Source organism: Ochotona curzoniae, unplaced genomic scaffold (assembly GCF_017591425.1).
Source record: "Ochotona curzoniae isolate NIBS_2020 unplaced genomic scaffold, NIBS_Ocur_1.0 contig_1, whole genome shotgun sequence".
NCBI lineage: Eukaryota > Metazoa > Chordata > Mammalia > Lagomorpha > Ochotonidae > Ochotona > Ochotona curzoniae.
Window position 1 is genome coordinate 45,252,410 of NW_024464918.1, and position 26,252 is coordinate 45,278,661.

At 52.5% G+C, this 26,252-nt stretch overlaps 1 protein-coding gene across 2 annotated transcripts; it reads right to left on the reverse strand.

Moving 5' to 3' along the window:
• Positions 1–1,095: 1,095 nt before the first annotated feature.
• Positions 1,096–26,252, reverse strand: DCP2 (decapping mRNA 2). 2 transcript variants are annotated; one of them, XM_040973270.1, is made up of 11 exons: positions 26,030–26,252; positions 18,582–18,733; positions 16,716–16,843; positions 16,249–16,347; positions 10,202–10,354; positions 9,968–10,080; positions 9,763–9,870; positions 7,703–7,838; positions 5,864–5,974; positions 4,354–4,405; positions 1,096–3,286 (listed from the first exon to the last, which is right to left on the reverse strand). In XM_040973270.1, exons 1-11 carry the CDS (start codon positions 26,080–26,082, stop codon positions 3,120–3,122), a joined length of 1,272 nt encoding a protein of 423 aa, XP_040829204.1. In that variant the 5' UTR covers positions 26,083–26,252; the 3' UTR covers positions 1,096–3,119. The 2 variants fall into 2 exon arrangements, with proteins under 2 accessions (XP_040829204.1, XP_040829213.1); XM_040973279.1 differs by lacking the exon at positions 5,864–5,974.

Sequence of the window (26,252 nt, forward strand, 5' to 3'; positions counted from 1 at the left end):
AGGAAATGCAAGTGTGCCCCCCCCCCCAGTCTCCACTGTGATACCTGGTGGGAAAGCTGGCCTTCGAGGGAGCAAAGGTCAACTCAAAAAATTCTGAGTCAGGCCTGGCACAGTAGCCTGGCAGCTAAAGTCCTCGCCTTGCATGTGCCAGGATCCCATATGGGCGCTGGTTGTGCCTGGCTGCTCCACTTCCCCTCCAGCTCCCTGCCTGTGGCCTGGGAAAGCACCTGCATGGGAGATCCTCCTGGCTTTGAATCGGCTCAGCTCCAGCTGCTGCGGCCGCCTGGGGACAGCCTGGAGGGTCCTCCTCTCTCCTCTGTCTCTCCTTCTCTAAATCTGACTTCCTAATTAAAAGTATATATATATTTTAAAGATTTATTTATTTTCATTGAAAAGGCGGATATACAGAGAGGAGGAGAGACAGAGAGGAAGATCTTTCGTCCGATGATTCACTCCCCAGGTGAGCGCAAAGGTCGATACTATGCCGATCCGAAGCCAGGAGCCTCTTCCGGGTCTCCCACGCGGGTGCAGGGTCCCAAAGCTTTGGGCCGTCCTCGACTGCTTTCCCAGGCCACAGGCAGGGAGCTGGATGGGGAGTGGAGCTGCCAGGATTAGAACCGGCGCCCATATGGGATCTCGGGGCATGCAAGGTGAGGATCTTAACCACTGCGCCACTGCGCCGGGCCCAAAAATATATTTTTTTGAGCAGGCAGACCTACCAGCAGGAAAACAGAGATAAAAAGCCAAGAGGGCATGACAGGAAGAGAAAGCCCCCAGCAGGAAGTTTGGTTTCGATAACTGCCTTCGCTGCCCTTGCTATTTACAAAGTTACTATTGAAGACCAAGAGGAAAAGGGACAAAGGACAGTCCACACGCACACAGGCCCCAGCGGTGGCCATCCTCAGGGGGCAGAGCACGGCTCCGTCCACACGCACACGGGCCCCAGCGGTCCCCACAGTCTCTGCTCAGGGAGCACTGGCCATCCTCAGGGGGCAGAGCACGGCTCCGTCCACACGCACACGGGCCCCAGCGGTCCCCACAGTCTCTGCTCAGGGAGCACTGGCCTTCCTCAGGGAGCGGAGCAAGGCACTCATGTAGCTCTGACTTCTTTTATTTCGTACGATATACAAACAACTGAAGCTTTCAAAAGAAAACATATCAACTCGCTCTTATAGCATAAAATTAATTTTGCTATATCTTCATTATATTCCTTAATTGATATTTAATAGAAAAATAAGGACATCTAAAGCTCAAAATAGCAAACAAGCACAATTTCTGACAACACTGGGAAATTTTAGCCTCTATATTAATAGAAAAGCCCACCCCAATTTCCCCCTAATTCAGTCTCGCCCTGACGGAGGTGCGGGCAGCAGCTGGCATCCCAGGAGGCTGACGCCAGTCACTTGCTATTCCTGAACAAGGACTGCTGGATGCATGTAACTGTACCCTTATCTTCTGGATGACAACAGTTAAGTGTAACAACAATTCATTAACATTTTGTAAATAATTAACATTACACTTAAAAGCACCTACAGAGGTTCAAAAAAAAAAATAACAAAATAAGATTCACAGTGCACCGTAACTTGGAACCAAAGAACACGTAAGGAGTGAACCCAACACACAAACGATGCCCGGCCGCCCACTGGCCCCGCAGCCTCCCTCGGCTGCGGACAGCTCCTCGCCAGGGCCACGCCTGTGCGAACGCCAAGCTCTGCATTCAGATGAAGAGCTGGGAAACCCACCCCACAGGCCGCAAGACTGCCCAGCGCATCGCCTAGCACGCACACACTAAGCACGAGGGAGGACTCACCCAGCAGGCAGCACTGCCTTGACAACTCAACAGGGATCTGGAATGCTGGGACCCACGGTCAGTATGGCTCAGGAAGACCCAAGCAAAGCAGCCACATTTCTGGGAAAAACAGTGAATGCCCCCAGCGCCGCAGCATGCACTAAAGGGCAGTCACACACACAGAGCGGGATTATGGGTAGGCCAGCTATAAATGCGCCGTGACTCGGCACCAAGCACACACTCCAGGTGACTCCTGATGGCAGCGCCCCGCACAGAGGCCCTGGAGGCCATCTGCACACGCACAGATTCTGTGGACAGCACTTTGCCCACAAGAAGGAGGCAGAGACATGCACAGCCCCACTCTCCTGGGAAGCTGGCTGCAGCCGAAACGCTGCGGCCCCTGAAGCCTGGGGCCCCTCCTCAGACGGGCACTGTCACCTTACCTGGTACCTCAGAAGGCTCAAGGCGCAAAATGCATTCCCAGGACGTATCAGTGGCCACCCAGCCTGTCCCCTGCCTCCCCCGGGGGCCCCTTCAGCTCCAGCACCCAGGGCTTCAGCAGACTCTGCAGCCGTGTTGGGCTGGAGCCCACCACAACGCCAGCGTCCAGAGATCAGCACAGAGGAACACAACCAGAGGGAGGCATTCCCGTTCTGGGGACATTCCTACAGGCATTCCCCTGTAGGAATGACAGCATGGGAGGCACCAGGGAAAGGCAGGTCCAAAGCAAGCACTGTGACCAGGCTGTGTGCCCTCCACGCTACAGGCCCGCCTGCACACGGCACCCCCGCCCTGGCTGCGCTCAGGCACTTCAGGCCGCAGACCCCATTCCAAATAAACCGTCTGGAGACGCCGACGCAGGAGCACTGGGGAGCCCTGGCGGAGAGCGGCTCTGTGCCACGTGGGGGAGAACCAGCCACCTCCACGCAGGACCCGTGGCCTGATGCCTGTGACATGTCGGCGCCCGTGTTCATTTCACAACCAGGTATTCTTTCCTTTAAAAATCTCAGTATAAGAACACTTTTCAATAAAAGCAAACCATCATTGCAAGCACTCCAATGGGCAGAGGGTGCCGCCCAGTCATCTGGCTGCTCGGGGATGTCTCAAATCTTATTTTCTTGACCAGAATACAGAGTAAAACCCAACTACACAGAAACAGCTTCCTCCCAGAGAGGAACTAAGCTTGCTGCAAACACTGGTTATGAAAGTCAGTGCGGGGCACACGGCGACCACACTGTGCCCCCGCACTTCTGGAGAACACCTGAGAAAGGCGAGGCCTGACACCCCCACTCTGATGTGTGGTCTCAGATCCGGTGGACCCTGCTGGCTGTCAGGGGTCCAGGATCCTCATGATGGCATTATGGTCAAACTTGAAGCTCAGGAAGGCTCTGGAGGAGAAGGGGAACGCGCAGTGTCCATTGCAGGCTGCGGCCTGAGCCCCAGGGTGCTCGAGCGGTGGGTCTTCGCCGGAGCAGGGCGGGTCGTACACAGCAGCATCTGGGAGACAGACACGAGTGAGTGCAGGCACCTGCAGAGCACGCGACCCCACTGCTTCCGTGTGACTGACAAGCTTGTTCCACACCTAGCTCGAACGTACGCTGCACGAAGATGCGCTGGTGTTGGGGTCCATCACCATTACACCCCCTCCTACACAGCAGCGTTCGGGGGCAGCCACTGGGGGGAGCCGGTGAGGCAACAACAACAACTACAAAAAACAAAAGAGCAGAGCCCTGACAGGGAAGGTGTGGCATGACCGCCAGGAGCCGGGCAGAAAGGGGCCTCCAGAGCCAGAACCCCGTCACGCTTGTGGCTGTTTAGCAGTGAACCAGCAGTTGGAAAATCAATCAGTCTCTCTCTCCCCGCCTCTATCTCTCATCATACACAGAAATGACCTTCAAACAGCGAAGCTCAACTCTACCAGCCGCACCTGGAGCTCTCGCAGGAAGAGCTCCTGACATAAGTCTGGGCCTGGACACACCTTTCAGGTGACACCAAAAGAAGTGATGAGGCAACACACAGGAGGGAGACATGCAAGCACAGCCCGCTGCCCACAGGGCAATGACTGTGGTCCTGCCTGCTCGGCCCGCTGCCCACAGGGCAGGGACTGTGGTCTGGCTCTCCATTTCTGAGACTCGGTTGTGTCTCGCTGGAATCTCCGGTGATCTAAAACAGCACCTGTGCCTCAAGTGACACCCACTAAATCCCGTTACTAACCACTTTCACTGGCGTTAGTTTCCAAGCAACACACTTGTCTCCACAGGACACCTTCTGAGAAGGCTGCCCCAGCACCCCCTTGGGAAGCAAACATCATTAGCTCCAAACAAGGGGAACCCGTTCTGAGGCCCACTTGGTTCCCACTACTCTGCACAGCTCAGTCCACCCACTCCCAACACGCGCGCCAAGTCCACTGGCACTGACAGAGGAGCAGCTGGTCAGCCGCTCTGGGGCAGCCAGCTTCCTGCGGACAGAACTCCACGAACATGGACGTGGGAGGGGCGCCACAGCTCCGTCTGCCACAACAACACACATCTCACAAAGCAGATTTTAAATAGAAAGTAACTTGCCTGCTTCAAAGTTATCCTGAAGTTTCCGTGGATGAAGTTTCTTTTCACATTTCTAAAAGGTACAAACACACACGAAACAGTGACTGCACTGATGAAAAATCAGACATATGTCACCTAATTTTTCAAACAGGAAATTAAGCTGGGAATATAATCACTGTCCCCATTCTGTTATCTTTCTTTGCCTGTATTCACCTTACATGAAGCTTCATACTTGCTTAGTTCTTCACTGCCTGTGTATTGCAGAAACATCAGTGTAACAAGCTAATCCTCCTATGGCACCGGAACCCCTATGGGCAATGGTTCTGCCCCGGCTGTTTCACTTCCAATCCAGCTCCCTGCTTAGGACCCAGGAAAACAGTGGAGGATGGCCCAATCCTTGGGACCCTGTGGGAGATGCAGAAAAAGCTCCTGCCTTCAAACCAACTCAGTCCTGGCCACTGCAGACATCTGGGGATGACCCCATGAAAGGGCCCTTCTGTTTCTCAATATATGTGCCTTTCCAATCAAAATAAACAATCTTTAAAATAAAGAACAGGGTCCTGCACAGTAGCCTAACAGGGTTAAAAGTCCTCTCCTTACATACACCGGGATCCCATATGGGCGCTGGTTTGAATCCTGGCGGCCCTGCTTGCCATCCAGCTCCCTGGAATGGGGAAGCAGTCGAGGACAGCCCAAAGCCTTGGGACCCTGCACCCGTGTGGGAGACCTGGAGGAGACACCTGATTCCTGGCTTCCGAACAGCTCAGCTCGGGCCATTGTGACATCTTGGGGAGTGAGCCAGCAGATGGAAGATCCTTCTCTCTGTCTCTCCTCTCTGTAAATCTACCTATCCAATAAAAATAAATAAATCCTTAAAAAAATAAACTGAAGTTTTTCTGGGGTCTGTGTCGTTGTGTAGCAAATTAACCTGGCACCTAGAGAGCTGGCATCCCAAACGGGCAACAGTCTCAGTTCCAGCTGCACCACTTCTGATCCAGCTCCCTGCTGATGCATCTGGAAAAGCCACGCAGGACGGCCCAGGCGCCTGGGTCCCTGCCCCGCCGGGTGACTCCGAGGACGCTCCTGGCCCGGCCCGAGCCACTGCAGCAGTCTACTTGGGAGTGAACCAGCAGGTAGAGGACTTAACTTTCTCTCACCCTCTGCGCTGTATCTCTACCTTCCAAATAATACATCATGGAGTTACCCCAACTATTAGCATAATTAAAATGTGACTTAGAAAAATATACACATAATATCCCATGAATGACTGTATAAATAGGTCTGGGTGCATGGTTTTCAGGTTAAATTTAAATAGCCATACGAAAACAAACACTAGCTATGCAAATTCATCAGTGTCTCACACCTAAAACTCGGCGTGTCCGGAGTCCGCGCAAGTGTAGGCTGGCCTGAGTGAGTTCCATCCAACCCCACGGCTCAGTACTAGGACAAGAAGAAAGCGAGTCCCGGCCAGGTGCCCTGGGGATGACCGCACTCTCCTATAACAGGGCCCTGGGCAGGACCACACGCTTACCGGCAGGGGGTTCTGCTGCTTGGCCAGCTGGCTATGGGTCCCATTTGTCCTTCTCTTGGGATTAGGCGAGTCCTGGTACTGTTTTCTGCCATTTCCCCTCGTATTTGGATTCTGTTTTTCCAGTAAGAATAAAACATGACCAGGATGAACTGCACAAAGCAGACCCAGCAACAGGCCAGACTGCAGCAGGAAGCTCAGCAAACATGCTCCCATGTCCCCAGCAGCCTACACGTGCACCTGGCCCTGGGCTGGCCCGTGTGCTCCCATGTCCCCAGCACAGCTGTGCTGCACCTGGCCCTGGCTTCTTTCTCAGGTGAAATGTGCACTCACCCCAACGCCCAGCACACAGCCTGCACCTTCTCCCATCTTCTCTGACTGGGCTCTGAACGGCTGTCTCCACTAAGGTGCAGACACCAAACCCACATCCAAGGTTGACCTCCCAGAAACCCTACAGCAACAGCACCTCGGACGTCCCCACAAATCTACTGAGCTTGTGGACAAGCCAGACACAGAGCCCAACACATCGGATTTGTTTCTTGGGTGTTTGTTTCACAGGAGCCAGGAGAGACGGCAGGCGGCAGATGAATCATCAGGAATCACCTTGACTGGCGTCTCTGCCCTCTGCAGAGGCCCCGCCTCCCTGCTTCCTTTCGGGGGGGGGGGGTGCTGTTCCCTTCCTCTCCTCCCCGCTCACCTGGTCACTTCGCAAATAAACTTCTCCGTCTCAAAAAGAAAAGTCCTTATCAAGGCTGTTTTTCAAATTTGCGCCACTATAACTAAATTTCAACAAGGAATCTAATCTTGCAGTAGTTACATCTTGTTAACACGATTAATTCTCCCACGAGACACTGGGCCAGCATTTCACAAGCAGCCACTCTGAGCATGCCGAGGCCAGGCTCCTGTCAGTGGGCCTGCTGTGAGACAGGCAAACTACAAGGCAATGTGATGGCACCCGGCTCTTGGCTTCAGTCTGGTGCAGCTCCTGCCATTTTAGGCATTTAGGCAGGGGCCAGCAGGTGTAACACATGTCTGTTTTTCATATAAAACTAAAGTGAGCCCACACAGGGGCACACCCTCTCCTGGCAGAGTCTGTTTTTCCAGTCTGCCTTCCTGCCAACGCACAGCATGGCGGCGGCAACTGACACTCCAGTACTCGGGGGCTCCCCATGTGGGAGACCCAGCGGGAGTTCCTGCCTCTCACCCTGACCTGACGCAGCTCCAGCAATTATGGGCGCTAGAAAAGTGAAGCTTTTTCCTGTTCGAAACTTTTTAAAAAACCCCCAAAGTCGCTGGCACTGTGGTAAGCAGATAAAACGACGGCTTACCTGATACCAGCACCCCAAATGTATACCAGCCTGTGCCCTGGCTGCCCCGCTTCCGATCCACCTCCCTACCCGTGTGGGAGACCCGGGTGAAGCCCCTGGCTCCTGCCTTCGGCCCGGCCCAGTGCTGGCTGTTGTGGCCATCTGGGCAGTGAACCAGCAGAAGTAAAAACGCTCTAACTCTAAACATGAATTTTTAGTTCAAGAAACTTAAGTTCAGCTGTAAGCACACAATCTTTCAAGTATTTATTTATTAAATATGTTGAAAGGAAAGTCATCTCTGAGCAGATTCAGCAGTGGGCTAGGACAAAGCTGGGAACCAGAGACAGTCCAGCCCTCCCTTGGCAGGGACCCACGTGTGCCTGCTGCACGCTGCCCCCTGGCATGTCGGTAGGATCCCAGAGCCCTGCCCACCACCCAGAGTGCCATGACAAGTAATGCCAAGTTCCTGAGCTGAGAGGAACTACAGAGCCAAGGTCTCCGAGCTCCTGGAACGCTGTGAACACACACCACTCACCTTGGCTTTCAGGAGGTCCGACAGCTCGGGCTGACCACTGAGCGGCCTCTGCGGCGGCGGCTGCCGGGGCCTCACCCACTGGTCTCCGGGCACACCCTCGGGAAACAGCTGGTGGCTGGGGCGCAACCTGGTCCGACTAGAGGAAAGTTTCAAACACAAAAGTCAGAACCAGTGTTGCCACTTAAATACATATATTTTTTTTAAATTTACTTTCAGATTATTTGAAAGGCAGAGAAAAGAAGAGAAAGAGGCAGACAACTTCATCCACTGGTTTCACTTCTAAATACCCACCACAGCTGGGCGGGCCTGGGGCGGGGACACAGCCGTGAGCCCTGAGCTCCACCAGGTCTCCATATCGGGGCAGGGACTCAAAGACTTGAGCCAGCAGGTGCCGAAAGAACTGGGCCTGAACGCAGGAACTCTGGGATACAGCCTCCTGACCACCTGGACAAATACCTGCCCCAGGCAAGGGTCTTCCAACACCTTGCCAGTCTATCTCCCCAAGTGTATACTTCCTTTTCATATTCTGCCCCGGCCAGCTCCCCCGCTGGAGTGTAGCCCCAGAAGGGAGATTTCCATCTGCTCTGTTCCCAGCAGCCTGGAGCAATGAGCAGTAACCACCTTGAATGAATGAATAACCTGTTATTTTCATGATCAGTTCTACATTGCCCCTACACCGGGGAGGGGACATCAAGCTCACAGACCAAGAAACCATCTGTGTGGCCCTGCACGGCGACCACGGGAGCATTCCAGAACTCAGCACATCTACGCCAGGAGAATATTAAGTCGGTAATTCTCATGGCCTGCAAACGATGTTAAATATCCAAATGGTCCTTGGCAGAAAAAAGGCGCCCCATCCGTAAGAGATTAGTCTTAAATTTTAGAAAGAGAACAATGATTTCTAACCATTAAAACAAACACACGTAACATTTTTTTCTATTATAGTGCCAGACAGACAACTCCTGTTCTTGACAAGATGCTGCACGTACAGTGTGCTCCTGTCAGCGTGCCTAGGGAAGCAGCCACGCTGCAAGAGGCTGTGAGAAATTAAGGCATCTTCAAGACAGCAATGAACACGTGAATTCGCCTGGTTTTTTTTTCAGATCTATTTTAGGGTCCAGCACCATGGCCTAGTGGCTAAAGTCCTCACCTTAATCGTACCAGGATCCCAGATGGGTATCAGCTCTAATCCCCACAGCCCTGCTTCCCATCCAGCTCCCTGCCTGTGACCTGGGAAAGCAGTCAAGGACGGCCCAAAGCCTTGGGACCCTGCACCCACGTGGGAGACCCAGAGGAAGTTGCTGGCTCCTGGCTTCAGATCAGCGCAGCGCCCGCCACTGCACTCATTTGGGGAGTGATCTTTGTTTCTCCTCCTCTCTGTATATCTGACTTTGTCATAAAAATACATAAATCTTTTTAAAATATATGTTTTATTTTTACTGGAAAGTCAGATACACAGAGAAAGAGATACAGAAAGATTTTCCATCTTCTGGTTTACTCACCAAGCAGCCAAAATGGCTGGAGGTGCACCAATCCAAAGCCTGGAGCCGGGAGCCTCTTCCAGGTCTCCCACATGGGCACAGGATACCAAAGCTTTGGGCCGTCCTCGACTGCTTTCCCAGGCCACAAGCAGGGCGCTGGATGGGAAGTGGGGCTGCCGGGATCAGAACCTGCGCCCCTATGTGATCCCGGCCAATGTAAGGCGAGGATTTAGCCACGAGGCCATCATGTCAGACCTGAATTTACCTATTTTTTTTAGAGATTTAAATATTCATTTGCAAGAGTTAAAAAGAGGGAATTAGCTAAAGGCAGATCTTTTTCTTGCAAGATCACTCCGCAGCAGGCTGCAACGGGCGGGCGGGGGAGCAACTCAAGCCAGCAACTGCACCAACACCTGCCACAGGGATGCAGGAGCTCCAAGACTGACGTCACTCCCGCTGCTCCCCCAAGCAGGTTTGCATGGAGCTGGATGAGTGCAGGAGCCAGGAAGCGGGCGGGCGCCCACATGGGATGCCAGCGTCACCTCCATGTCACTACGTCAGCCCATGAATTTCCTTTACCTCAATTTTTCCACAGTGGGTTTGGCTGGCGTGTTACCAGCCGAAGAGAACCCATTGTCACTGTCCGAAGAATCTCCAAATCGTCGAGCAAGCCAGTCCCTTAACGGCCTAGGAAACAGTGACAATTTCATTTTAAAATTCTGCCTCTAGGAAAATCACCCCAAGCCACGAAGATACTTCTCTATTTCAGCAGACAAGAACGCACCTGATAAAGGGAATCGCCATGAAAAATTTGTTAGGAGCCAAGCCAAGTTTGGACTTTGGTGTCATATCATTTCTGTGACAGGGCAACTTCTCAATAGAGAACCACTCAATGTTCTGAAAACAGAAACACACAATTCATCCTGTTCATTATCAAGAACATTCTAGAGGAAACGTCCTAACTCTTGCAATACTGACTATGGCCAGCAATCAAAAAAGAGTTTCAGATATTACATACCCGAATTTCCCTTCTCGTTTTAGGGTTAAATTTTGTGTCTTTAGGAATTCCTGGAATGATGTACAAACGAGCAAGCTGGTCATTGATTCGAAGTTCAATATAATCATCCTTACAAATATAGTCCTTGATATCAAAGCCAGTTTCTTCAAATACCTGTGAATAACAAATTTGGATATTCTCAGTTTCAGCTGTTAGATCTCCAGCTCAATAAAATATTTCAAAGACAAGCACGAACGCACTAAGCAGAGGGTGGGCGGCTCCCACGGCCACCTGAGCTCTGCCTCCAGGGACTGCTGAGAGCATCTTCCCAAGCCAGGTCAGCATTCCTGCCAAGCCCAGCACTCCCCATGCGGTCCTAAAGTAAGGCAGGAAGCACAGCACGGGGTCCATCATGATTCCGGCCACACAACTCAGATTTTTTAAAAGATTTATTTATTTTTATTGGAAAGGCAGATTTACAGAAAGAAGCAGAGACAGAAGTATCTCCCATCTGTTGATTCACTCCCCAACGGCCACCGTGCTTTGGCCAGGTCTCCCAAGTGGGAGTAGGGAGCCAAGGACCTGGGCCGTCCGCCGCTGCTTTCCCAGGCCACAGACTGCGAGCTGGATCAGAAGTGGGGTCACCAGGACAGAAATCAATGCCCCTATGGGATGCTGACACTTGCAGGTGGAGGATTAGTCCATTTGAGCCACCATGCCGCTCCCAACAGAACTCGAATTTATACAGATCCTGAGCTCATGATTTTTCAAACATCTGAAAACTGAGCTGTTGCTAATACACGGTTCTAATCCCGGCAGCCCCGCTTCCATGCAGCTCCGGTGGCCTGGAAGAGCAGCCGAGGACGGCCCGAGCCTTGGGACCCTGCGCCCACGGGAAGACCCTGCACACGGAAGAGGCTCCTGGCTCCTGGCTTTGCACTGGCACAGCACCAGCCATTGCGGCCACTTGGGGAGTGAATCAGTGGACAGGAGATCTTCCACTCTGTCTCTCCTCCTCTTTGAATAGCTACCTTTACAATAAAAATAAGTAAATAAATCTTTAAAAACATTTCTTCATTTACAACTTGTGCTGTAGAATAACTGCTGACATGCAAACACTGAAGTCCACATCTCTCCCGGAACAGAGTTCTGAAGGCTCACTCTGCAATCTTGACATTTACACCACACGGCAAAGCACGTGACGCTGCAGCCCCACGGATCAGCCCCACACGTGCTGCGGTCCATGGAAGCTGTGAAGAGAACAGCTCCCTGCTTGGCAGGACCCAGGGGAGCTTCCAGCTGTTTGCCAGGAGCCAGCAGATTTCTGACCACCTTGACATGGTTTCACCCCCTTTTTGCATGGAAACTCCACCACCCCACTAAGAATCCTGTAATCTACTGAGGCATTGTTGTCTGCCCCTGTGAGATGGTTTTTGCAACCCCTGTGAGCTTGGGAGTTAATGTCACTGATAATGTCTTGCTGAGTGGGCCTTTGACAATTTACACACAAAAGCACAATTAAGCCCATGCCATTTCTGGACAATTTACTGTGTGTTAACCATTGCCTCGGAATCTGGCCCAGACATGTAGCACACCTTCTGGGAAAGGGCTTGATAAATATCCTAAATATTAATGCGAGTGATGGGAGTGAGAGCTGAAACTGCCAAGGCAATAAATAGTTATTGTTATCTCAAAGCTTAGTCTGTCTTTGCATAGAAAATGTAATTGGTTTAGCTGCTTTTATAATTTTTAGTTAGAAGAATTAAGAAATTAAGGAAATATGCTTTTAATTATTGTTTTATTGTTTATAGGGTTGTAGAGGGATTTAACATTTGAGACTTCTGTCCTGGATTTTACGTTTTTTTCCCTTGTAACCTATTTTCCCATTAAATGATGGGTGAATTGTAGAAATAGAAATGTGGTGGGAAAGTACTACTGATTAGCAGGTGATCGCATGTGCCTTGGCCTTGAAGTCCTGGCTGTTGCTCCATGGCTGCTGTTGAAGAATAAATAATAGCTTGCTTTGAAGAATATGAATACACTACTTTGCAGAATTATCTTTAGGGGCACTTGCTTAGCCCTGAAGTGCAGACGGAGTGACCAAATGTCTGTACATGCCCTCTTAGTCTTGAAGTAAAAATAGAACAATTAGTTGTTTGTGTAAGGGGCTTGTAATGTGTCTGAGTAAATAAAAAGGACAGCTTCTTCTTGAGCTGGAGCAAGAGCGCACAAAGTGACAGTGTCCATGTCATTCTTTATCGCCGACTCCACGCACCCTTCCCGAGCTCCGAACTCAGCTGGAGCTGGACTCCGGCACACACCCAGCCATGCTCACAGCTGAGCATTCCCACTGCAGCAAAGTTCATGCTTCTCAGCTGTCCCCTTCCTTTGAAACCAAAGTGTACGCCACAAGGCTGGACCTGTAATGTAGTGGACAGAGCTGTGGCCTGCGGTGCCGCATGAACTAAGCCCCTGCTTGTCTGCCTGGGAGGGCAGCAGGATGGCCCTGGTGCTTGGGATCCTGCACTCACGGAGGACACAGAGGAACCTCCTGGCTTCACACAGACCCTGCTCTGGCCACCGCAGCCGATGGGGAGTAAATCAGCAGATGGACGATTTTCTCTGTCTTTCTCCTTTCTAATTTTGTCATTTAGATAAATATTTTTACTTAAAAGGCAGATGTTGGGCCCGGCACGATGGCGCAGTGGTTAAGGTCCTCGCCTTGCACACCCGGGATTCCATATTAGTGCCGGTTTTAATCCCGGCAGCCCCGCTTCCCTTCCAGCTCCCTGCCTGTGGCCTGGGAAAGCAGTCGAGGATGGCCCAAAGCTTTGGGAACCTGCACCCGCGTGGGAGACCCGGAAGAGGCTCCTGGCTTCGGATCGGCATAGCATCGGCTGTTGCGCTCACTTGGGGAGTGAATCATCGGACGGAAGATCTTCCTCTCTGTCTCTCCTCTCTATATCCGCTTTTCAAATAAAAATAAAATAAATCTTAAAAAAAAAAAAAAAAGGCAGATGCCACAAAGAGAACACCTCCCATCCACTGGGTCATTCCCCAAATGGCCGCAACAGCCACAACTGAGCTGAGCCGAAGCCAGGAGCCAGGAGTCTCGCCCAGACCTCCGCTGTGCGTGTCATTCTCCACTGCCTTCCCAGGCCGTCACGGGAAGCTGGACAAGAAGTGAGATGGTGCCCATATGAGACACCAGCACCGCAAAGCAGAGAATTAGCCTAAGACAAGACCATTCCAGCCTCAAATAAGTCAATCATTAAAAAATACAAGTAGCAGCAACCACCAGAGTCAGAGCTTCCACGCTCGGGATTAATCTACCCATCACAACTGAGAATGGTTTACTTAACACGTCACTCAGCTCTGACAGGTAACACTTTATTTCCTGATCAAACACATCGTTCCCAAAGGGAAAGCATAGACCAGAGGGACTCCACACACCCACCTTTAGGACATGTGCCTCAAGAGAACATTCGACTCAACTTTAACACAAGCAAGTGTCCAAGGCAGTGGCTAAGTTATGGCTGCAATGCATGCGTCACATAGCCCAGTGCCTCGGCGACAGGTCCACCTCCATTTCCAGCAGCTTTCTGCTAACACACATCCTTGGTGGTACCCAGTGTCAGGGCGGGAACCTGAAACCCTGCGTGCAGTGAGATGGCTCAGTGGCTAAAGTCCTCGCCTTGAACATGCCAGAATCCAAAGCAGGCATGGGTTCATGTCCCGGCTGCCCCACTTCCCATCCAGTTTCCTGCTTGTGGCATGGGAAAGCAGTGGAGGACGGCCCAAAGCCTTGGGACCCTACACCCACATGGGAGACCTAAGAAGCTCCTGGCTTCAGTTTGGCCAATCTGGCTACTTGGGGAGTGAACCAGTGTACAGAAAATCTTTCTTTCTGTCTTGCCTTCTCTATAAATCTGCCTTTCCAATAAACAAATCTTAAAAATGGGGGTGGGTGGGGCATGGTAGCCTAGTGGCCGGGGTCTCGCCTTGGATGCACCAGGATCCCATATGGGCGCTGGTTCACATCCCAGCTGCTTCACTTCCCTTCCAGCTCTCTGCGTATGCTCTGGGAAAGCAGATGAGCATGGCCCAAAGCCTTGGGACTCTGCACCCACATGGGAGACCTGGAAAAGGCTTCTGGTTCCTGGCTTCAATTTGGCTCAGCTCCAGCCGGTGTGGCCACTTGGAGAGCACACCAGCAGACAGAAGGTCTCTTATGCTCCTTCTCTGTGAATCTGCCTTTCAAATACAAAAATTAAAAGACAAAAAAAAAAAAAAGACTATGCGGGAGACCAGAACAGAGTCCTAGGCTCCTGGCTTCTCCCTCAGACAGTCCTGTTGTGACCAGTAAACCAACACACAGTAAACCAACAAACAGAAAATTCTCTTAAGTAAGTGGGCAATTAACCAAAGGAGAGATTGGCAGGATAAGGTTGGTTTCCAGCATAAGATACTGACTGTCTCCAGGAATCCCTTGGACACGGACACTGTCACTTACTAGGAACCCACCAAGACAGATTCCCAAAGAACTTAAAAAAAAAAAGTTTGATATTGAAGGCCAGCACGTGCACTACTGGAACTCACTACAGAGCCGTACCCCGACAGCACAGAGCCGCACCCCGACAGCACAGAGCCGACGCTGGCACAGCCGCAGGAGGGCAGGTGGTGCTACTCGACCACAGACGAGCGTGCGCACTGAACTGTAACACCTCTTCACGGGACACGGGGAGCACGAGTGCCACGCCTGTTCACGGGAACGGGGAGCACAGAGCACCACGCCTCTTCACGTGACACGGGGAACACAGAGTGCCACGCCTCTTCACGTGACACGGGGAGCACGGAGTGCCACGCACAGGACACGGGGAGCATGGAGCGCCACGCCTGTTCACGTGACACGGGGAGCACGAGTGCCACGCCTGTTCACGGGAACGGGGAGCACGGAGAAGCAGAACCCACACTAACAAGCAGAACTGAGTCAAACACTGAGGGAACCTGGGGAAGGGAGTGCTGCCGGAAGTGCTCAGCGGACTCTTGTGAAGTTACCAGACAAAACGGAAAGTGATCTGCTTGGCAACCTAAACGCTTTCACAGGAATACAGCTACACATAAATAAAGCTGCGCTGAAGGTTCCAGACAGAAAGGTGTCAAAGGAAATGTACACAAGGATACATCCAAACCCAAAATAAGATTATTTTGGTCCAAAGCAAAACAAGCTTTTTTGAAGATTTATTTTATTTTTATTAGAAAATCAGACATAGGGCCCAGAGCAATAGCATAGTGGTTAAATCCTAGCCTTGAATGCCCCGAGATCCCATATGGGCACCAGTTCTAATCCTGCCGGCCTTGCTTCCCATCCAGCTCCCTGCCTGTGGCCTGGGAAAGCAGTCGAGGACGGCCCAAAGCCTTGGGACCCTGCACACGCGTGGGAGACCCAGAAGAGGCTCCTGGCTGCAGATGGGCTCAGCTCTGACTGTTGCAGCCACTTGGGCAGTGCATCAACGCACGGAACGTCTTCCTCTCTCTCTCCTCCTCTCTGTAATCTGTCTTTTCAATAATAAATCAATCTTCTGCCCATATTTGTCTGACAAGCAAACAAGCCCGAGGCAGAATAAAATCCACAGCAGCTCCGCATCAATCGTGTAAATTAAAGCAAAGGCACAGTCAGTCAGTTCCAGTAGAACATATTCTTCGGTCAAGTAACATCAGTACGGAACCCTGCAAGCGCAGACAGCAGGAGGCCGGACCGGAGGCCGGGTGGGGGTTCTCGGCCACTTCCCGTCCCCCCGCCTGTCCTCCAACCACGTTCTTCAGGTAGCAGTGTCATCGAAGCTACCGCAGACACTACCTGGGATAAGCTACTCCATTCCGAATCTGAAACTCAGCATTTTCGATTGTTTTTCAATCCTGCTCCATAGTAAATAATCACAAACAGTTTCTTTGGCAAATAGCCGCGGATGCTTCTAAAAGCCTAGCTGGCTCTCTAACCTAGGCTACACACGCGGCCGCCAAGGCCCGGGCCGTGGAGTCGTCCGCCCGGCCCACGGCACACTCACCTCCCGGGCCGCGCAGTCGTGAGGGGCCTCCTCTTTGTTGACCTTCCCTTTTGGAAACCCCCAGCCTGATTTCGCCAGGTAGCCCTGGACCAGAAGGACCTGAAAGGCAAGCACAGGTGGGAAGATCAGACTGTCCTCCCCCTGAAACGAGGCTGCTCCCCGCTCCCTTCCATGACTGCTGCCAGCAGGAACTTCAGGCCATGCGTCACCTCTGTAAGTCGTGCATATGCTGCCAGGGGGTGCGGGACAGCTTAACCGGCCACTTGAAAACTATTCTTCAATTACGAGGTGACCTTCTTTGCACCCAGTTGCAACAAACTTAAAATTTCAAGACTCAGAAAGCAAACAGCTCACAGAATATGGCCTTTAAGGCCACACGTTTCAAAACAATTCACAGCACCACAGGTCTTTAAACACGTGAAAAATGAACCGCCGATCACCATTCATTAAACTTTTGCTTCACTCACATTTTCAAGTGTCTCATCCAGAATGATGGCACCGTACGTCGGCACCCCCATCTTGTACTCCTTCCACTCATCCAGGACTTCCTCCACGTCTTCGCCTTGGGGCAGCAGGAACGGACAGTGACTGAAGAGTGCGGCTGTCAAGGAAGACCCCGCAACGGGCGTCCCACCCACCGCGCGAGCGCCTGCCGGCGACTCCAGGACTCTTCATCTCAGCCGAGTTTCACACTTTTGGCTTTTGTTTTCTGTTTTCTCTAAACCAACTCACTGCTAACTGCTCCATTTAACCCAGGTTTATCACGTTAGGCTCACAGTCCCACCTGAGCCAGCAGAAATGCACTGGGGAGGGCCCAGCACGGTGGCCTAGTGGCTAAAGTCCTTGTCCTAAACACGCCGGGATTCCATGTGGCTGCCGGTTCTAGTCCCAGCAGCTCCACTTCCCATCCAGCTCCCTGCCTGTGGCCTGGGAAAGCAGTCAAGGATGGCCCAAAGCCTTGGGACCCTGCACCCGTGTGGGAGACCCAGACGAAGCTCCTGGCTCCTGGCTTCAGATTGGCTCAGCTCCAGCCATTGTGGCCGCTTGAGCAGTGAACCATCAGACGGAAGATTTTTCTCTTAGTCTCTCCTCCTCTCTGTATCTGCCTTTCCGATATAAATAAATCTTTAAAAAATAAATAAATGAATCTTAAAAATAACAAACCACAACACAACAAAGACAGTACTCGGCACCCCTTTCCTCGTCTGCTTCGTCACACACTTCAACCAGTGAGCAAGGGTCTGACCCCCTTCCCTCGAACTCGCCCTCCCGTGTGCACTCTGCTGTGCCACTGCGCACAGGACCACACCGCTACGGAGCTCAAGCAGCACAACGGCGCGGGGAACACTGCAAGCCATCCTTGTGAAACAAATCTTCTGGAATGCCATCTTAAGACGGTGCCGGAACACTGTCGCTCACAGCTACCTGGAGCAGGCTGCCATCCGTGTCCTGGGAGTCCGAGGGATTCCACGACTCGCAGCCCGCAGCAAAGTGACAGAGCCGAGTGAGGCTGTCTCGGCCGTCTGCATCTGCCCGGCGCCGGTGCTAAGGACACCGGCCTCGGGGTACAGATGCATGTGATCGCACGCTGCAGGATGCAGAACAAGGACCTACAGAGCAGAAGCCAGCACGCCTTGCTCGGAGCTAAGCACCGCACAAGCCCGCTTCAGGGGCTCTCACGTGCAACTCCAAGCCAGGGCAATCTGCTCAAAATGCTTTCCTGAGAAAGTCCTTAAAACATCTACTCTTCATTTTTGCTTTCTCTGAGACAGTCTCCATTTGCCTATGCAGAAACTATTACCTTCCTTAAAAACACAGTTTTGCCTAGGCTCTGTCCATCCTTTTCTCAGACTACAGAAGCATCTAATATCAGGGCTATGAGTAATTCACTATTCTTTTGGCTTATAACTTACACTAATCTTTCGTTACTAATAAATCAGAATAAGCTTTGTCTGAAGTGCAAACGGAGCGGAAGACGTACTCAAAGACGTTGGCTTCTCTGAGCCACGGAACTGAAAACACAGCCTGGAGTGAAGCGGTCGATGACCATTTAAGGAACAGCTACACAAACCGGAAGAGCGACCACCTCCTCCTTAGGCGTGTGGTTAAAAGCAACAAGGTAAAAAACAGATCTGTTCCAAAAAACAGGCTATTTCTGAAAGAAAAGATCAAACTTAAATTTAGTCACCAGTGCACATCTCAAGTCTTCTGTATAAAAATAAAAACAGTTCAACAGTACCTGCTGTTCATGTTTGAACACAGGCAGCCGAAGTCAACAAGAGGGTCTTGTCAGGAACACCCCTGACAAGAGCGGAGACAGCAGCAAAGGATATCGGCCTTGGCGAAGTCCCTTATCCCACACGGAGGCAGTCCTGGTGTGTTCTGCATATAGAAGTCCAGGTAGAACCAGTGGGCAAGCTCGATCTGGAAGCACACTCGGATGGCATTGTCTCTCTCCTCGCTGGGAATATGCAAAATAAATCGGCTGTCAAAAAAAAAAAAAAAGAGCAAGCATTAATGTATAAGCCATAATGATTTATTTCAATCGATTAAACTGCCTTATCCTTGACCGCTCAGCCTAGGAAAGGGACTCCAGCAAGGCCTGGGCAGGGGGCAACCAGGGGAGTGAGTGTCCGAGGCAGAACACACCTACGGATCTCACACGTCACGGGTCTCACACGTCACGGATCTCACACGTCACGGATCTCACACGTCACACATCTCACACGTCACGGATCTCACACGTCACGCATCTCACACGTCACGGATCTCACACGTCACGCATCTCACACGTCACGCATCTCACACGTCACGCATCTCACACGTCACGCATCTCACACGTCACGCATCTCACACGTCACGCATCTCACACGTCACGGATCTCACACGTCATGCATCTCACACGTCATGGATCTCACACGTCACGGATCTCACACGTCACAGATCTCACACGGAAGGAGCACGTAAAAGCTCGCCCAACTCTGAAAACTGAGCAAGCAACTACGACCAGCAGTTCCTCCCAAGCTTATGTGCTCACACAGTTAAATAAAAACTATGCTTAGTATCTGTTTTATCCCCACCCACAAACATTACAGGAAACACCAAGGCAGCAGAGCTCTACACACCCTCCTCCACGCACCCCTGCTCCACGCTCCCCTCCCTCAGCGCTCCTCTCCTCTGCGCACCCCTCCCTCTGCGCACCCCTCCCTCTGCGCACCCCTCCTCCACGCACCCCTGCTCCACGCACCCCTGCTCCGCGCACCCCTCCTCTGCGCTCCCCTACTCCGCGCTCCCCTCCTCTGCGCACCCCTCCTCTGCGCACCCCTCCTCTGCGCACCCCTCCTCCACGCACCCCTGCTCCATGCACCCCTCCTCTGCGCTCCCCTCCTCCACGCACTCCTGCTCCACGCTCCCCTCCCTCAGCGCTCCTCTCCTCTGCGCACCCCTCCTCCACGCACCCCTCCTCGGCACACCCCTGCTCCACACACCCCTGCTCCACACACCCCTGCTCTGCGCTCCCCTCCCTCTGCGCACCCCTCCTCCATGCACCCCTCCCTCTGCGCACCCCTCCTCCATGCACCCCTCCTCTGCGCTCCCCTCCTCCACGCACCCCTCCCTCTGCGCACCCCTCCTCCACAGCCTCAGTTCAACCGCACCGCTATATAGAATCACCTGGAAAAACCTCAACTGTCTACTTCAAGTGTAACCAGAAAACAAGCAGAGATGTGAGCGTACTTTCACACACGAAGGTATCTCAAAAGGCTTATGAAAAATGAAATTAGGGCCCAGCGGTGTGGCCTAGCGGCTAAGATCCTCACCTTGGACACGCCAGGATCCCATATGGGCACCGGTTCTAATCCCGGCAGCTCCACTTCCCATTCAGCTCCCTGCCTGTGGCCTGGGAAAGCAGTTGAGGACGGCCCAAAGCCTTGGGACCCTGCACCTGCATGGGAGACCTGGGAGAAGTGCCTGGTTCCTGGCTTCAAATCGGCACAGTACCGGCCGTTGCACTCACTTGGGGAGTGAATCATCAGATGGAAGACCTTCCTTTCTGTCTCTCCTCTTCTCTGTATATCTTTGTAATGAAAATAAATAAATCTTTAAAAAAATAAATTAAAAAATAAGCTTATTTTGATGCAAAACATAGAAATCAACACAGTTTTTAAATATATAATAATTTTGTATTGGAAACGCAGATATACAGAGGAGGAGAGACAGAGGAAGCTGTTCCATCCAGTGATTCACTCCCCAAGTGGCCGTGACAGCCGGGGCTGAGCCAATCCAAAGCCAGGAGCCTAGAGCTTCTCCTCCAGGTCTCCCATGCGGGTGCAGGGTCCCAAGGCTTTGGGCCGTCCTCAACTGCTTTCCCAGGCCACAGGCAGGGAGCTGGAAGCGAAGCAGGGCAGCCGGGGCACAAACCGGCGCCCATGTGGGATCTTGGCGAGGACTTTAGCTGCTAGGCCACTGAGCCAGGGCCAGTTTTCAAAGTTTTAAGATGCACAGACAGCACCTCCATTGAATTGGTTCACTCTCCAAATGGCTGCAACAGCAACAGAGCCAAAATGGGAAACCAGGGATTCAATCCAAGACTCCCAGAAAGGGTAGCAGGAACCGAAGGGCTTGAGCCATCAACCGTCACCTGGGAAGCCACAATGGAGAACTGGCCACTCCACTTCCAATCCAGCTCCCTGCTCATGTGCCTGGAAGGGCAGCGAAGCACAGCCCAGGTGCTGGGACTGCCAGCAGCATGGAGCTCCGGGTGCCCGCCCAGCTTTGGCCTGGCCCAGTCCTGGTTGGCGTACCATTTGGGGACGACCAGTGAGTCTAGCCAAGACCATCACCCCGTCTCTCCAAGAAACTTCCTAAAAGCACTACCCGTTTCGATCACTTACATCACTCCCTACAGAGCTAAACGACTTAGCTGTTTCTAACAGTCCAATCAAATCTCAAGAAATTTTTAATTACAAGTGATTTAAAATTGCAACATGATAGGAGTAAGTCAGTGACAGGACAAATATACATATAGAAATATGCATTTTAACAGAAAAATTATGGAGAAAAGGAGCTTAAACCGCTGGCTTAGCAGCTAAGATGCCCAGGTCGTGCCCTAGGGTGCCAGGGTTCAGGCTGGCTCAGCTTCCCTCCAGCACAGGCCCTCCGGGCAGCAGGGACACTCAGACACCCGAGATGGCCGGGGGAGGGTGGGTTTCTGCGAACCGCAGCCCAGAGCATCCCACCCTGGGCACACTTCACAGCACGCGACACACACAAACGGCCCGTTCAACTCTGGAAAAGTACCACACCGATCCCGAACAACTTCCCAGACCCCTGGGGGCCCTGGACCACCACACTGCCCACACGACCTGTCACCCAACGGGACTGACCTCTAGGCCAGGAAGGACACACTGCTGCTGACTTTCTCAGTTGGCACTCGGGGAATTAACTCCATGCCCAGTCCCACTGCAGCCCCTCTAGTAGGCAGCAGTCTTAGCAAAGTAGCCTGCGACAAAGCACGCCTGGGCAGATGCCTTGTGCCTACACCACATACTCCTGCTCAGACAGTTCCAGGCGGGCCAGGAACAGCCCTCCCCAGAGAACTGCAGAGAGGTGGGCCACCCACCAGAGGGCACCACATCTAACTCACTCCACAAACCCAGTGTCCTGCAGAGCGGACGGATGGACGAGCAGCAGCAAGAACTGGACACTTCCGTGTAAGGCCAGCCTGAGTTCAGACCGCGCACTGGCAGCCCACGTGACCTGTCCATCAAGCCAGAGGTCCGGCGACTGGCCACGCCCAGATTCAGTCTGCACAGGCGCTCATTCACTCTGATGACCTGCCAATTAAACGGCTATCTTGCCTATTCCTACCTCACAGGAGAATTTTCCTGACAAAACAGCCACTCCACCCATCACTAACACCCCCTGCACCTTTCACTGCATCCTAGCTGATTCATTTCCCAACTCATGTCACTGACATGCTGCCACGGGCCTGGTGCTATGGCTCAATGGCTACATCCTTGCCTTCTAAGTGCCGGGATCTCATATGGATGCCAGTTCCTGTGCCAGCTGCTCCACCTGCCATCCAGCTCCCTGCTTGTGGCCTGGGAAAGCAGCAGAGGGACAGCCCAAAGCCTTGGACCCCGCACCCACGTGGCCACTTAGGGAATGAACCAGCAGACAGAAAATCTGAATCTCCTTCTCTGTATATCTGCCTTTCCAATAAAAAGCAAATAAATCTTTAAAATTGTCTTCGCCTTGCATGTGCTAGGATTCCACATGGATGACGCTTCATCTCCCAGCTGCTCCTCTTCCCATCCAGCTCCCTGCTTGTGGCCTGGGAAGGCAATCAAGGACAGCCCAAAGCCTTGGGACCCTGCACCCGCGTGGGAGACCTGGAAGAAGCTCCTGGCTCCTGGCTTCAGACTGGCTCAGCACTGACTGCTGCGACTCTTTGGGGAGTGAACCAATGACGGAAGAGTTTGTCTCTCCTTCACCCTATAACTCTGACTTTCCAATAAAAATAAGTAAATCTTGGGCCCGGCGCGGTGGCGCAGTGGTTAAGGTCCTCGCCTTGCATGCCCAGGATCCCATATGGGCACTGGTTCTAATCCCAGCAGTCCCGCTTCCAGCGCCCTGCTTGTGGCCTGGGAAAGCAGTCGAGGACAGCCCAAAGCTTTGGGACCCTGCACCCGCATGGGAGACCCGGAAGAGGCTCCTGGCTTCGGACCAGCATAGTTGCACTCACTTGGGGAGTGAATCATCGGACAGAAGATCTTCCTCTCTGTCTCTCCTCTCTGTATATCTGCCTTTCCAATAAAAAAAAATAATAAAAATAAATCTTTAAAAAAAAAAGTAAATCTTAAAAAAAAAGTTTGTAGGGTAATAAGTTCACTGACAAAATCAATTCATAGCAAAAACTGAACTGGAATTATATTGGTGCAGAAATTTCAAAATCCATGCATTTCACCATAGTACACATTTTCTATAAGCTTTCTGAAGACTACACATACACACATCTCTATCTGTGTCCTTTAAGCAAGTCAGGTGTGTTCTCTGAGTCCTGTAAACAGTTCTAGAAACTCCTTGAATCCAAAGGGGGGTTCTGAAAACCCCAACTTAGGGCCAATCTGTCAGAGTTCCGGAGACCTGGCTACTGTCTGAATGGGGGGAGTACACTCCCCTGTCAGATCTGACACTCCCAAGGACATGGGGTGCTTAGGCACCTCGCGAGGCCCGGCCCAATGACTGGCTTCCCTGGTACAGTCACAGCACGTCCTGTGTTGACAGAGAGGGCGACCAACAACTCACTCTTGTCCTGTACCCCCACGGCCACACACCACCGCTCTCTGCTTTGCATCTCCAAGGTTCGTGCTCATCTCTTGACCCATTCGTTCCTTCCTCAGGTGTCTGCATTAAAAATCTTTACAATTAAAGCCTGAGGTGGGCGCCAGGCACAGTGGTTGAGATGCCGTGTGGCATGCCCACAGTGCCAGGCTTGCAGTGGCGGCTCCATCTTACACCTGGCTTCCTGATAACACAGCCAGGCAGCAGGGGCCGCTCAAGGGCCTGGGTGCCAGTCACACACAGGGAGCCCAGCCTGAGCTCTTGGCTCTTGGCCTCCGCCTCAGCAACCCCAGCTGCTCTGGACAGTAAGGGGTGAGCCGTGGATACACAGACACGACATATGTGCATAGGTGTTGTTCTGCCTTTCAAACAAAAACAAATCTTTTTAAAAGTGTATGTATATATACAAGCAGACACAAGTTAACAGTGGAAATAAAATGGCTTCTCTAACACTGTTACGGGAAAAACCCTCCACGTTACAAGATAGCATCTTTTCAATATTCCTGCAGATGAAATGTTAGCACAGAAATGTTTCAGTAAAATCGACACTGACTCGGAAGATAAGCAGGAGCTCACCAGCCTTCACTTTCAGAACAGCGAGGACACCAGCCAGAAAACACGCTCTCCCTGGACACAAGTGCCCTTACCATCTAATTCTCCGGGAGCTTTCAAAAACTCCAAGCATAACTTCAAGAGAAAAAGCTTTCCAAACTCAAGTTCTTCAGTTACCACTTTAAAACCGGTTCGCACTTCAGTAAGCTAATTTAGTCAAAAACCCTGCTGCCAAGTCCAGAAGCTTGGTCAAGGCTGTACCTCCTTGTCGTTGTCACATGGGCATGTCTCACCAGAAAGCAACTTCTGCTACCAGAACACTAAGCCAAGGCCCCCCCACCTCTAACTGGAAAGAACCAGTGTCACCCAGTCCCTAGACGCCAGTGGCTATTCCTTCAGACCGTCAGCGCACACTGAGATCCTCACACACTCAAACGCCTGTCCTGGGGTGGGCACACAGCCTGGCAGCTCCAACACACCATCCTCACTCCTGACCAGCTCCCTGCTGATCCCAGCAAGTTCCAGTCACTGGCTGCCTTCCTGTTGCCCAGGAGGAACCTTTCACCAAATTAAAGCACGGGTATTAAAAAAACCACCTCACAATCAAGGCCAATATCACGGCGCAGGAGGTGGGCTTGTGGACCGCAAGGTTCAAGTCTCAGCTGCACTTGTGAGGCGGCTCCCTGCCCCTGCCCGAGGCCAGAAGACAGCAGGCCTCTCTGCCTTCACCTCTGACTTTCAAATAAACAAACACATCTCTGGAAAAGTTCTTTTTAAAATCTTAAAATCAAAATCATGAATTAACACAAAATCTTTACCCTACAAAGACACGATAAATATTAACTTGTAAATGCAATACATTCAAGTTTTAGCAAATGACCGGTTTGCCAAGCAGCTGGCCCTAATTTTTAAATATCCCACACCTGTACTTCTGTCTGCATCGCTAAACATTGTAACTGCAAAAGAAAGCTTTTACAGAAAAAATGTCCTGCAAGATGTATAATAGCTTAGATACACTCCCTGGCAAACCTGCACCACTTAACTCGCCGTTTACAGAACTCCACGGCGTTCACGACCTGAAGGGCCGTGAGCCCAGACGACACGGCAACGAACCGCAGCACACGCACCACAGCCAGAGCGCGGGTGGGACTTCCCGATTCTGTTTTTCCTAAAAGAATTGTATTCGCCCACACATCATCATTACGAACCTCTCCAAACACGCCTCTTGAACGTTTTCACCACCAAATGGATAGTGTGACCTGGCACAGTGGCACAGCACGCCAGGGCGCCAGTTCGTGTCCCGCCCCCCGCCCGTGGCCTGGGAGGCCGGCGAGGCCGTGGGGACCTGGAGCAGGCTCATGCGGGAGCGACCAGTGGACGAAGACCCCTCCCTTCGTGCCCCAGGGAAAATAAAGAAGCCTTAAACAAAATCTTGGAAACATGAAGAGATCGTTTGGTTGGCAACAACTTCTACCCCAGACTGACTTTGGCAGTTACGGGGAGGTCCGCCGCCGGTGCGCTCCGCAGACGGCCCCGCGGCAGGGCTGCTCTCCCGGGCCCGGGCTGCAAGTGGAGCCGCGGGACTCGAACGCGGCCCGCCCTGCCGCCCTCACAGGTGTTTTAAATCAAATTTGGCACCTGAGAGCAAAGCGCTTCGCCTTCTCCTCGGGTCACTCGGACGTATCACCCCCAAATGCCCATCCCAGCAACCCCACGTCCGGCGACACGTCGTCCCCGCCCGCCGAGCCGCGGCCCCTAACCCTAACCCTAACCCAACCCTAACCCCTAACCCCAACCCTAACCCAACCCTAACCCTAACCCTAGCCCTTGGCCTCCCCGAGGGCGGCGCTCGGGGCCGGGCAGCAGGCGGCGAGGGCCGCGGTACCTGCAGAGATCGTCCAGCACGCTGCCGGGAATCTCCACCCGCTTGGCTTCCATGCTGAGGCCGCAGAGCAGCGGCAGCGCATCCCGGCTCCGGCGCCGGGCCCCAGGGTGCGCGCCGAGGGGCAGCGGGTCCGGCCGAGGGGCAGCGAGTCCCGCCGAGGGGCAGCGGGTGCGGCCGAGGGGCAGCCCGAGGGGCAGCGGGTCCCGCCGAGGGGCAGCGGCGC

Excerpts from the sequence above, each read along its gene's own strand:
- DCP2 (XM_040973270.1), bottom strand. The coding sequence starts at position 26,082 with ATGGAAGCCAAGCGGGTGGAGATTCCCGGCAGCGTGCTGGACGATCTC. Across the intron at positions 10,355-16,248 it reads ACGACTGCGCGGCCCGGGAG|GTATTTGAAGAAACTGGCTT; the intron begins GTGAGTGTGCCG and ends TGTTATTCACAG. Across the intron at positions 10,081-10,201 it reads AAACGAGAAGGGAAATTCGG|AACATTGAGTGGTTCTCTAT; the intron begins GTATGTAATATC and ends TTCTGTTTTCAG.